At 41.5% G+C, this 14,192-nt stretch overlaps 1 protein-coding gene across 1 annotated transcript in view; it reads left to right on the top strand.

Annotated features, from left to right (window-relative positions):
- The window catches only part of GRIK1 (glutamate receptor, ionotropic, kainate 1), a 187,346-nt gene that overhangs the window by 164,191 nt on the left and 8,963 nt on the right, over window positions 1-14,192 (top strand). The window contains exon 17 of the mRNA XM_015422986.1: window positions 11,518-11,768. Coding sequence (XP_015278472.1) covers window positions 11,518-11,768 — 251 coding nt within the window. The remainder of the gene's footprint in view (window positions 1-11,517; window positions 11,769-14,192) is intronic.

Below are 14,192 nucleotides of genomic sequence, written 5' to 3'. Positions count from 1 at the left end.
GTTTGTTTTGGGGGGGGGGGGGCTGGTTGGTTCCAAGCTTCTACAGCTGTAACCCTATTGCATCGAGACGGGTCACCGTGTTAATCTGTCTGCAGCAGTAGAAAACAGCAGGAGCCCAGTGCTACCTTAAAGATGAACAAAACTTGTGGCTGGGTATGAGCCTTCGCAAGTCGCACATGAAAGTTCCTCCCCTGCCACAAATTTTGTTAGTCTTTAAGGTGCCACTGGACTCTTGCTCTTTTCTACTGCTGCAGACAGGTTAACACGGTGACCCGTCTCGATGCAATAGGGTTACAACTGTAGAAGCTTGGAATCAACCAGGCCCCCCCCCAGAAAAACCAGCTTCCCCCCCAGCTGAAGTAAAGCATTAACATGGTACTTTAAATGATGCAACAATTACATAGTAGGGTTCTATTTACAGCAAGCTGTATACACAGTAGTATAGACCACAGTCCCATATCATATTTCCTAGTAACTTTGTAAGCCATTCAGTGCAGTGCCAGCCCTGTTACCTGCATAGAAAAGCTCTCTTGAATTATTCAGTTTTGCACAGTTTGCCAAAAACCCGGAGAGTCGGCGTCTTCCTGACCTCATTCTTGACTTATTCGGCAGGTGTGGCTCCTCTCCCTCCTTTCCTTCCGCTGAAATCTTTCTCTCTCGCCCAGATACTTGGATCTGGTTAATACGTTATGTATTTATCACTTAGCAGTGAACGTGTGAGCTGATTCCACGAAAAAGACCTCTGCATTAGGATGTGGTCTGTTGTTGATGTGGTCTGCGTTAGCATGAGGTTTGCCTGGTCAAGTCGTCAGGCAGTTGTCAGGAGATTAATAGGCATGGAAATAGCACATCCTGTTTCACCCTTTTCACTTGTAAAGCCTTAAACAACCAAGCTGAGGTGTGCAAGTTGACCTTGACACGAGTGAATGATGTGCTCCTTGGAACTGACGCTATTGTCCTCTTCTCCACATGTCTGCGAGAAGCAGTTAGATACTAGGTATCAGGCCTGTCTCTGAAATAAGTGCTGGTGTGTCTTCGGATGTAGGAAGCAGTTCAGGTGAATAACTTGAAGGTCGAAGGCCCTGCTCTCTGTTGAACCTCAGGGAAGTTGAGTCTGGTAGTAAGATGATTTATTATTTATGTAGATATTAATACTCTCCTGTTAGCTGAAGTGGGGACCTGGACAGTTTACGTTACATTTAGATTCAGGTGGGTAGCCATGTTGGTTTGAAGCAATAGAACAAAGTTTGAGTCCAGTGGCACCTTTAAGACCAACACAGTTTAGTTAAACAGTTTAACAGAGCTTTGTTGGTCTTAAAGATGCCACTGGACTCAAACTTTGTTACATTTGTAACTTTTTGATACGTCCATACATAGAATCTTTCTTTTATGACTGTTACGTATAAAATGGAAATACATAAGATTGAGATCTGTAGGCATGGCTCCTCGAGGGGCTGATGTGCACCTTTAAGACTAACAAATAGCACCTTTAAGACTAAGACTGAGTGGTGGGTGTGGCCTTATGACACACTTCCGGTGATGGCAGGGGGTGTGACATATGCTAATGAGTTATGCTAATGAGTTCCCCTAGCTCTTTTTCCACGAAACGACCCCTGTTTGTACATAATCTCATAGCACTGTCAGAGTAAAGGTGACATTCTTACTTTCAATATTAGGATTGTAGAATTATGTTTTAGAACCCATTTTACATGAATTCATTATATATAAAGTTTTCTTTCACTCAATAATACTTCCGCTGCTTACAAGAAAACATTCTTCAACGCCCCCAGGGAGGAAATCCAAAAAATGTAGATTTTCCAGTATGATGATTGATGCACTGTGAAGATTTCAAAGCAGTGATAAAGCTTCTTTGCTTCAAACCAAAACAACAAAGGATTGAATTAGAACAGATGGTTGTTCCTCAGAGAGAATATGTACACCAGAAATACAGCTGGGGGTGTAGTTGTGAGTGGTTTCCTATATGATTAATAGATGTTGAAAGAAAGATTTGAAAAAATACATGTGTGTGTGTGGTGAAATCAATAATCTCACTGTTATACACATATTTTAAGCAAACAGGAAAGTTAAAATATTCATTCATCCAGCTGAATCAAAAACAGTGGACTTACTGTTTCCCTTTCATCATTTAATGGTCTGTAGTCTTACCTAAGTTATTTGACTGGGGTTGCTACTGTCTTTGAAACAATGTTTCATTATTTTTATTAATCACTTGAGTTTTATTTGACTTCAGTAATAATCAAGTTTGGGCATCTGACACCTGTGCTAATTGAATTGTTCTTCCCTGCCTTTCGTTCATCCCTGCCTTTCACATTGTCTGTATCCTTATCGCTGCCCTCACTTGTCAATGCATTCCTAAGGGGGGGGGGAGTATGTGCCATTAGAGAAGTAGGTAGTTAGGGCATATCACTTAGTAATTTTCCAAAGAGGCCCCAAAGACATCTTTCATACGTGAATGTCCTTGGAGAAGATTGTGCATGGCTGAGGTAGATAGTGACTGTATATCTGTCGGGGTCACTGTAGTAATGCTGATGTAAGGGTATATGGGGGTTTAACCTGTATCCTGCTTTTTCCTGCCTTTGCAAATTAGTCCTAACAAAGAGCTTGTACCTATTGCATCTCATATCTCTAAATAAAGCATTCACTGCCAAAGTGTGTGTAGAGAGTGATTTGACTGGAAACCTGACAGTAATACAAAAGCTTTTTTCTAAGACATGTACCACTGGTTATGTATGGCAAGCCCATCAGTGCCATTACATAGGGTAAAATAGTCCTTTCCCCATCAAGTTGTCATTTGACAAGGTTTGGGCCTTGTTGAGAAAAAAAATGTTACAGGGGGGCTGAGAGAAGGGGCAGAGGAGAAATCTGTGCAGACCTGGGTCAGAAGACCAAGGAAGCAAAATGAAAAACTGTGATGTTGGTAAAATATGATTACTAATTTATCATGAGGTGAAAATAATATATGGAAGTATCCATCATTTTAGAAGTGACCACTTTAACAGTGCTGTCCTGAACTTCCTTCCGGTACGGCGCGACGACAGGCGGTGTGCGGCTAGCTCCGTGCCGCCCGTCCCACTTTCGCTTTCTTTTGAGCCCCCCCCGAAGCGCGGGAGAGCTCGACCAGCCCTCTTGGGGGGAGGGCTGAAGCAGGGGGCTTTGTTTTCTGCCCCCCCGTGGTTGGCAAGCGGGGGGGTGTGACCAGGAGTGCCCTGATGCGGAGCGACTGTAGGGAGAAGAACATGGCTGCCATGTTTGGAGTAGACGCGGCCATCCAGAACTGTTTTTAAATCTAAATGGAGATGCAACCATGTAGCAACACAGAAGAAGAGGAAAAGAGTAGAAACTGAGAGAAACCCACGAGTAAAGGTGCCTAATTATGTGAGTAGCGTGGCCGGGAGAAATACAGGACTCAATTGCAGGACGATATTTTGGTGGGAAAAGAAGGAAGAACACTTGTGTCTCTGGATTGTACTGTTCTGGCTAGGAGATTAAATTAATGGCTTGATAAAGAGGGACTTGGAAGGAGCAGAAATGGAATGCATGATGAGAAATGAGGAAGATATGGGTGAAAGCTTAGAAGATGGAGAAATGACTATGGAGCAGTTTATCAAGGCTATGATTGAGGCGGTAAAAAAAGGATGTGAACAAGCTTGCGCAGAAATAAGGGGAAAATATAACATGCAAACAGAAGTAGAGGAAAAGGAAAAACAGGAGCAGGAGCAAGAGCAATTTTCCATAAAGGTGGCTTCAGAAGAGGGCCAAATAATGAATAGGGACCAGGTTCTGGAAAATAACTTTCGGAGTACACAAATGAAGGATTACGTAGAACCAAAAGTTTTGCCAATGGAAATAGTAGGAAAGAACTTAAAAAATAAAAAATTCCTTGGTGTTAAACTGGAACTGTTAAAAGGAAAAGGTCTCTGTTTAAGACTGAAGCGAGAGAGAAATAAAAGGGACAAAGGAAGGAAAAGAAGGGCGTGAAAGTTTAAAAGAGACAAAGGACGCTGGAAAATGGATTGGCTGAAAATCAGAGAGGGGAAGCATGAAGGTTAGGACTGTTTAAAGAACGTAGACATGTTGACATGCTGAGACTGAAATGCAGACTTCAGATGTTTAAGAGGAAAATTAAGCCATATGAATTGTATTTATTTATTTATTTTCCTCTGGATAGAGGATCAACGGTAAAATGAAATAAAACCTACTTATGAATGTAATTATGTATTAAAATATATTTTGTTGGTGTAAGCTAGAGGTGTTAAAAGTGTTACAAAGTGATTAATTGTCTGGTGGGGTTGAAAATTAATTTTGAAAACAGGTTGATATTGGAGATGAGTGGTATTGGAAATTTATAATTTAAAATTGATCATAAAGGTTGTTCCTTTATAATGGATGGAATAGGTTTCACTGATAAATTATATTTAAAAATATATTGAAATGATAAATTAATCATAAAAATGAAATATAATAGAGTGAATATGTTGTTGTTAAGTGTGGGGGCTGTTTTGTGGTATTAGAAGGTTAAACGGAATTAATTTTATGGCTCTATAGGTTTAATTTGGTATTGGATAAATGATTATATTTAATTACTGTGGAAGATAGTGGTTGGAAATTAATTTTGACACTGGTTAGAAGATTTTGGTTGCGTTATAAGTAGGTCTATATATATTTGTGATAACAGTGTATAATGAGTGAATTTAGGTTAACTTCAGACTAGATAAAGAGGGGTAAAGGTTTGGAGTTTATAACAGAAAGACGCTGAGGGAAGTTAAGGGAAAACATATATGAAAGAAAAGGGAGATGTAGAAGTAGAGATAACGGTTCCTAAAGGAGGTTAATAAACATAATAGACATAAAGATTGAATGAAGAATGGGAAGAGCAATAACAGGAAAAGACATAAAAATTATAAATTAAATATTAATTAAAATCCTATAGAGCCAGAACTGTATAAGGTGAAGAAAAAGAGAAACAAGCAAATAAGAATAACTAACAAAATAGATATGAATTTTTGAATATAGTTCTGAGAAGACAGTATATAAAAACTAATGGTTATAAAAATATAAGTTATTATTCAATACAGATTTGATTGTAAGGTTGAGAATTAAGGAGGTTACTCTGTGTTGCTAAAGGGAAGATATGCTATCAAGGATTTTGTATGTATGTAATCTTGCTGATGGATTTGTGTATGATATAGGCTTAAAAACCCAATAAATATATTATAAAAAACAGTGGTGTCCTAAGCAGAGTTCCATTGTTTCCATCCTGTTCATATCAAAGGGACAGAGTTAAGCATGAACTTCACTCTGCCAATGAAAACTGTTCTTTTTTTAAAAAAAAATAATACTTAACTTTAGCATTCTTGCAGAAAAAGACAAGTGCCAAATTAATTCTTATTCTTAACCCATATTTTTAATTCTCAGCTTATAACATTTAACGTAGGCATCTGATATGCCTTAGGTTTGACGATTGTTAGCATTAGACTGTGGCTGATTCCACATGTAATTTTCTCTGTTTCAAATTTTGAGCATCACTTCACTTGCAGGAGAAGTTAACGTGATGGTCCATTAGTTGCTGCAGTCTTTGACATCTTCTTTTTTTAGAATTGGAATGTAGAGCATTTCCAGTCTGAGGACCATTGTTTTGATTTCCATTTCTTTTTGCATATTCTTGTGAAGACTTTGATGGACTATTTCTGTGGCCTGAAATAGCTCTATTTCATCAACTCCTGATGAATTGTTCCTTCCAGTTGCATTGAGTGCAGCAACTGGGACACCCAGTATCCTCCAGCAATTAGCATTACCAAAGGACTGAAGCAGGGGTCATTTCGTAGAAAAAGAGCTAGGGGAACTCATTAGCATAACTCATTAGCATATGCCACACCCCCTGACATCAGGGGCCCGGCGGTGGACCTGCAAGGCCAGCGGGAGTGCGAGGAAGCTCCACCAAGGGGGGGAGAGGCGGGGAGGAAGCACCTTACCCTCCCTCTTCTCCTGCCTCCTCCTGGCTGAATGAGGGCTGGAAGCGGGGCGGCCGGAAGCAGGGGCGGGGCTTCGTCATGTGCCCCGCCCCCTGCACCTCACCCAGGGGACCTGCGTTCTCCCGCGTTCCCCCCCAAAATGACCTCTGGACTGAAGTATTACATTATTCTGTAGCAGTGCTATGCAAATGCACTTTTTAAAAGTGTAGTATTATGCTATTCTTGAGTAGTGTTATAATGCACCAAAAATTTAAAAGGTGGGTGGAAAATCATGATGGCAAGATGACAATAGCAGGGGAGTGGTGTGATACAATCCACATCTGATGTGAAAGAATAAACATGGCTATTGAGGATGAACAACTGGAGTACCCTGCACCATGTGGTATCTCTGTTGTGTGAATTGGGAAAAAAAATCACACTAGGAACATCACCACAAGAATCTCCTTGTGTGGAACCAGCCTATCAGATATTGCTTATAGGGGTGTGCATTCAGTATAAACCGAGCTGAAAAAATACCCGATAAATACCTTATTGATATTTTATTGCTTATTTTATCAGCCGATCACTGAGGGGACTAGTGTTTTGGCTATCTGAAAATGGCGACCCTGAAAAATCCTGAAAATATTTGGGATTTTTCAGGGCCACCAGATAGCTGCAGTTACAGGGCATTTAAAGGGCTCTCAGTATCTTTAAATGCCTTCAAAGTGAACTCTCAAGTGTTTAAAGGGACTGCAGTCCCTTTAAATGCATTCGGAGTTCACTCCACAGTCTCTGGAAAAGGAGCATATAACTTTTCTAAATAAATGAATGAAATTAGGGGAACATGGTCTGTAGTTTAGTGGCTTTTCGATACATAGACACAAATGCGTGCGCACACGAAGCAAAGAGCCATCATGTTCTTGCACTGTTAAAATTTAGCTGATAAGAAGCAAGCCATAATTTTAAAAACTTATTGTAAAACACTTTCCTCCCTTCTACCAAATGGCTCATTTCCAAATGCCTCTTATTTCCCAGAGTAATAGCTACAAATTTATAGTTGCCCAGATGGCATGATCATATTCAGACATGTCTTTCAGCATCTGCTGTTACCCAAACTGGATCCCCCGAGGAAGAATTAGCTGATAAGGGGTCTCCAGAATGATAAACTAGGGATCTTTTGTCTGTATATACAGAGGTTTTATTCCAGAGCAACATTCTCAAGAGAAAAGGGACAGAGACCAACTGATTGAAACTAAATGAAATATTTACCAGCAATCAAACACATTACTAGGAACAGACCAAAACAACAAATCCCTTAAAACCACAAATAAATCACTCTCCCCCTCCCGATACACACTCACACCCACTATGAGGATAGGGTAAAGAAGAGAGAAAAGATAAGAAGAGGGAAGGGAGGGCACTCGGGGTGACACCACCTGATCCAATTATGGGGAGCCCATGCATTCAAAGTCCAAAGCAGTAGAGTTTCAAGATGAGCATGGCCTGTGAAATGGTTGCAAGTGTATCCAGGTGCTAGGAAGACCTGACACACTTTTCATTGATGTGCAGTGGTCTTTTTTTTTAGCGGGAAGGGTCCCATAAATATATGTGAGACCTCATTTTCTCAGGGTTGGGATTGGTCCAAGATATGAAGTTTGTGGCTATGGTCACATGGGAAGCTTACTAAAATTTGTTCCTGTTGTATATTTGATTGGGGGTATTTTTTTGCGGGTTGGGATGATCACACATCCCTCCCTGAACCACCTGCATCACGCAATGAGGCTCCGGGCACCATCCAGATAGCCATCCTGTCCAAGCAGTGGCGTGGCATGAGTTTTTTTTTTTAAAAAAAATTCTTTGTGCATGTACATATGCGCGTGGCCATATGCACTATAGTCCCTTGTTTTTGCAGTATTTTTTTTTCACAAACAGCAAATAAAATGAATCACCAACGTACAACCGAGTGCTATATATGTGTGTTTGAACATTCATGCATTGAATATATTCAGTGCAGGATTGATCATGTGCACAATGGCAAAGGCTGGAAAAAAATTCAGCGCAAGAAGGACATTCAGATGACCTAATCACATTCATAGTGAAAGATGGCTGTCCAGATTGGTGAAACTGCAGATTCACAGCGCAAATATTTGAAAAGTACTTGATTTCCCCAGTTTTGGAAAAATCGCTAGGAGACCAGGAGGATTGCGGGGGTGAGTCCGCTTCGATAAGAGAGACAGATGCGGCCATCTGATTAGCCCTTTTAAATGCGATTGGGAACAGTGGTGAAACCCAATCAAAATGACTGTGTGACCATAGCCTGCAATTGACAGGCCAGTTTGAAGATAACTGCTATTAAAACCTGGTTAGGAAGGAAATACCTGATACTCCAAGGTAGGGCGATTGTTAGATGGTTTTAACATATTGAAAAAAGATAAGGCATGACTAATGGGTTTGATGGCTCATCCTGAGTGGATTGGGATGTTAGGCTATCTTTATCAATGGCTGGCTTGCATTAGCAATAGTTAAGGGTTGTCCGGCTGTCTATAGCTGGAAATGGTTCGTGTTGTCTTGATGAAGTACCCCTCAGAGTAAGGGATATGATTGCATTAGGTATGCCTTGGCGCTGGGATGCTTTATGCATTCCAGTGACACCCTGCCTCTATGATAGAATTTACCTTGGTCATGGCAGACCAGGTGTGCTCTTTAGACTCATTCTTGGGATCCCCACTGCACTTAGGCTTTCAAGGAGGTGCGCTTCAAAACAACTAAGACCTGGCATCAGATTCAAGGGGTCTCCGCAGCAGCAGGAGGGGACAGGGACCTCACACTGTTATATCAGAATGTCCAGTATCATTGGTCAAAAATATATGAATCTTGGTTTAATTGAACCAACCATAATGTATTGCCATTGCTTCTTCTTAAAATGCAAAGGGGAAGTCATATATTTCTGTATGGTACCTGCTATATGGCACCTGTCATTGTTAGGGATGTTTGAACACCTGCTGGTTTGATTAACATCCTGCTTGGTGGTTGCAAACAGGAAGTTTATTTTTTTAATGATCAGTTCAACTGTTCAACCCATTAATAGCTGTTGGCATACTGCTTCACTATATTCCTATTCCTAATGATGAAGTACAGTACTGACTGAGTTCTGATGCCCTGCTATATAACTGCTTCACTCTTCAGGCAATTGTTTAAACAATTAAATCAGTCACAAAGCATATAATTCATGTCCAGCTGATATCTTTGAACATGATAAGTTTCTTGTCTAGCTGGTCCATGGTGAAATACATAGCATCCGCAGGAATTGTTAGTTGTCGCCCCTTTCCTTCCTCAAGCACTGAGAACTTCCGAGGGAGATCATACAGGATTTAATTTCAATAGATGAGAAGGAGTATTTGGAAACTTAAAGTGTTTGCAATATTTTCTTTAGTTACACATATACAAACTTGTCTAAGCCACTTTCACCCAGTATGTAGTGTGTAATTCAGTTCCTGCACTTGGAAGCTCTGAGTTCACTCTCCATCTCTGTGTCTAATTCTCCAGATTCATACATTGCAATGGTCATTCTTTTCCCATATGGTCACACCTGCAGAATGTCTCAGAACCCACCCCCTGCAGGTAGATTGCCTCTTCAGGAAAAGCTATTAACTGACATAGAAGGAATTTCTTCAAGTAATCACTAACTGACTCTCAGCAAGCCCTTAGTCCACCAAAGGGTCATGCATTAGCAGTTAGAATGTATAAGAGATTTGAGGCACTGCCATTGGCATAGCCTGTATACAGTGATCAGGTTAGAACACATTCTGCATCCTACTGATCAGAAAGCACTAAACCCCTTATCTGTTAGTAGCTAGAGTATAGGTTTAGCTTTGGGAATTCATGTTTTAAGAAAAACAGCAAAAGGCTGGATAAGAGAACAAGACTAATGGAAATGATTGAAGATATGCATATAAATCTAGCAATCTCATGTGGCTATGAAATGGCAAGGACTTATATCCTTTCTCTAACACAAGATCTTGAGTGGCCCTTAAACTACACAGATAACAGAATTTTCATGGCATGCAAAAAAAATAAACACACAAAACAAATCTCCAAGATAACTGATGGATGACTCAGGTTTGGATAATCTTGTCACTGATAGAAGAAGAGGTAATGGCTATAGGCAAGTAAAGAGACAAATATTCATCTGCATATAAAACATTTGGACCAAAAGTCTGACTAGAGAAGATGCCCCAGTCAGTGCAGTCCAGCAGCCCTCCTGGCAGAGAGAGGACCTGAGACTTATTTAAACCAGTGTAGCTTCCGTACTGTAGCCTGATGCTGAGTTCCTGCATAAAGTGATCTCCACAAGAGAGTCTGAGAGTAAAATAACTGCAGTGGTCATTAAGCTGTGTCCTTTGTGTTAATTTCAAGCATGTGGAGACAAGTTATGATTTGGCCATTGTAGTTCTTTGGAGAGAGACATGCACATTGTGTACACTCAAAGGCAATTCTATACTTATTTTTTATTTATATTCCACTTTTCTGATTCTTGGGAACCCACTATGGGTCATCACATCATTCTCCCCACCTCTGCCTCATCCTCACAACCACCACCCTGTGAGCTAGATTAAGCTGAGAGATTGTGATAGGCACAAGGTGCACTTCCATGGCAGAGGGGGGATTTGAACTCAGTCATCTCAGGTCCTTGTTCAACACTCTAACCACTTCACCACTAGTAATTTTGTAATTTAATGCCTTATATTTTCCAGGGCTGACACAGGGCGATACTGCATTGGCTTTTCCCTCCATTGTTTTACCAAACCCACTTTGGAACAGAAATTCCCCTCTGCATTGCATGTTGCTTTCACTTTCTTTGACCATCGGATGTTATGGTACTTTCTGCATAGATTTATGACCATTCAGGGGTGACTTCACAGTCAGTACGGCATTGCTCCAGGGTATTTGAATGTGGTTTTGAGCTGCACCTTTTCCTCAGTGTTGAGAAAATGTGGAGCGAATGCCAGATACAGAATCACCCATAGAAACACATTCTGGTGAGGAGCCCTGGTCAAAGAAAGGTGCATATGTCAGACTGTAACATAAATTGAAGCTTTGGTGGGACCAGAATGATCCAGTGGGCAGGAGGTCATGGCTCGCTTCAGACTACTACTTAAGCATGGGTGAAGAAATTGCTGTAGCTCAGTCACAGCTCCTTATCAGTGTACTGGGGATAATATCAGTTTGCCTGATACAAAGCAAATAAGTACAGTCTCTTATCTGTTTTGTACCAGAACAAAGTGACATTATTTCCTCAGTTATTTACAATCTGTGGCTGTTAAATGTCCTATACAAAATTAAAGTTTTAATTAAAAAAAGAAAGAAAAACAGCCCATTCTGGAGGACCTAAATTTGTTTTGCACTCTCTAGTTCAATTAGTTACTAAGCACACAAAGTTTTCTACACAGAAAGAACTCTGTGAGAATGGCAACTCTGTTGCTTTTTCCTGTGTCACCTGGATATCATATTAAATGTACTTTCCTCCCTTTTCTTTCCTCCTCAGGCTCTCCTTACAGAGACAAAATTACCATTGCCATTCTTCAGTTACAAGAGGAAGGGAAACTGCACATGATGAAAGAGAAGTGGTGGCGAGGCAACGGCTGCCCTGAAGAGGATAGCAAAGAGGCCAGTGCCCTGGGCGTGGAGAACATCGGGGGCATCTTCATCGTGCTCGCAGCAGGACTGGTTCTTTCCGTCTTTGTTGCCATTGGGGAATTTATTTACAAGTCAAGGAAAAACAGTGACATTGAACAGGTAAGTCTGCTTTGGGTTCAGTGTAGTACAAACCTAGTGGGAGAAGTCAGGCATTTGTGTGGGATTGGTGTAGGGTCCTCCCTCTCTGTAGCATGTAACTGAGCTGAAAGTACTACAGAACTCACCTGGTGTGCCAGGGGTAGTCACTGACAGCCGTGTTAAGATCATGCTGTGTTCTGATGATCTAGTATTCAGTGTGGATCAGCTACACATCGTTTTGCTGCACTGGCTGATTTAATGGCAGAATGTTGTGCTTATGCTTTGTACACACAGGCACATTAGGTTGCAACCTATGATGGCAGAATTCAGGTGATGGAGTTTCAGTGTGAAAAGCTCTCCTGGGAATTTCATGTATAGAATAACCTGTGCCTGTGAGAGTCAAGCTCTTCTACCGAACATTAGCCAGGTCTTTTGGCACTGCTTTGTATGTAATTGTTAATGAGGAGAGATAAGTACTGTGTCCAGATTTGGCTATGAGATAGAACTGTACAGGCCTTTCTGGTGTAGTGGGGGGGGGGTTTAAACTGGCTTAGAAAGAAATAAGATAGAAATACAGAGCACTGGATGTGGATTTAAAATCACTTACCGGAAACAAGATGCATCAGTTGATTTAGAACCTGATCTTCCACAGGCAGCAAAGCAGTGACAGCTAAATTCCCATTAACAGCACTGCTTGAATGCTAGAGTTTCTCCAAAGTACGGCACAGTTGGTGTTTTTGGAAAGGGAAGGGATTGCTGTTGGGATAGGGCTGCCAGGAGACTCCTGGGCTCCCATCAGAAGACCTGCCAGAGCAGCAGCCCGAATCCCCTCCTCCAGGAGTAGTCTTTGCTCCCCAGGGATCTTAGCATGGGTATTCACTCTACTAGTTAGCTCTTTGTTTCACACAGGAGGCTGCTGAAACTGCTGCAGTTCTACTTGTCCTGCATCAGCTACAGCTGTGCATGAGGTCAGGCTGCTAGTCCCAACTGATAATCTTCTTGAAATACACAGTGTTCCTAGAAAGCCCAATGAACCCGGTTTCTGAAAGGTGGTTTGTTTGTTTGTCTGTTGGCTTTTCAATGTCTACTCTCTCTTTCAGGGGCCATTGTTTTAAAATTAGCAAATTACAGTATTACGAGATGATTATGAAATGGCTTCTCTGCTATGGGACTGAACTGTAAAGGCAACCTGCAGAACACTGTTTCTGTGCAAGCCCTATTCACTTCACTGTGCTTTTGTGCCAGTCCTGTTGAAATGTGTGGAGGTTGCAAAGGAGCAGTGCTTGCTGGGTGCTGCCCATAGCCTGCCATCTTGCAACTGATAAACGTACTTCTTATACCCATTCCTTTCAGTAGGACCAACAAGAACATAACTGTTTTTAAGTTGGTATGGTTCATATCCTTGTGCATCTGAGATGAGAAATGTGACATCGTACTGATTTATAAATACTGAAGGATAGAAATACATCCATTGTAGGGATGAAAAGATATTCTTCCGTTTTTGTTCTGTGATCTGTTGTACTCTATACAAACTTAAATTAAGTTGCCTTATACTGAGTTAGACCACTGGCCTACCAAGGTCAGTGCTATCTACTCCAGAGCTCCCCAGCCTTTTTGGACCTGCGGCCCCCTTTGGAATTCTCCTACAGCATGGTGGGCACAGCCATAAAATGGCCACCACCGCTTACTTTCAGTCACGTGGAGAATCCTTGTGGTGTGGTTACGGCTGCTGCCAAGGCAACATTTTTTTAAAAATTCTGAACAGCTAATCAGATCTCCAAGAGTCAATCAGAAGCCTTTCAGGGCAAAAGCCCCAGATGGCCCCACCCCCACTTTCTAAGAACACTTGGCAGGCACCATGGCAACCCTGGGCACCCTGTTGGAGATCTCTGGTCTGCTCTGTCTATCAGCAGCCCTTAGAAGTCTTTTGCATCGTCTGCTACTCACTGCTTTTAACTGGAGATGCTGGGGACTGAACATGAGATCCTCTACGCACAATATTGATGCTGTACCACTAAGTAGGGCTGCCAAGCCGCGGCAGGGATCCTGTGAAGATGTGCGGATCCCCCGCCGCGGCTTGGCAGCCCTACCACTAAGCCACACCCCTCCCCTTATTCTGCTCTGCCTGCCTTCCAGTTTAATTTAGAGAATTTTTCCATTTAATTTCTGAATTGGTATGTGTGTTGTATGCTGCAATTTACAGTGTGGGGTTCCCGCCCTCTTACAAGTTACCAATGCACATGAACACATAATATTAACTGAATAGTGCATGGCACAAAAAGGAATCTTGATAGTACAATTCTCATTTTATCAGAGCACAGGTATGAATCACCTCGAGATTCTCTTCTACACAGTGTTCTTATCAGTGCATTGGTAAGCAGTCCCATAAGGGAGAAAAAGACACAAGCCAAAAATTACAGCAACTGTGCATGTGCAGCAGTCTGA

The sequence above is a fragment of the Gekko japonicus genome, unplaced genomic scaffold (assembly GCF_001447785.1).
Source record: "Gekko japonicus isolate JY-2015 unplaced genomic scaffold, Gekko_japonicus_V1.1 scaffold178, whole genome shotgun sequence".
Classification (NCBI taxonomy): Eukaryota; Metazoa; Chordata; class Lepidosauria; order Squamata; family Gekkonidae; genus Gekko; species Gekko japonicus.
The sequence above is the reverse complement of the archived record's forward strand: the minus strand, read 5'-3'. Positions and strand labels throughout refer to the sequence as shown.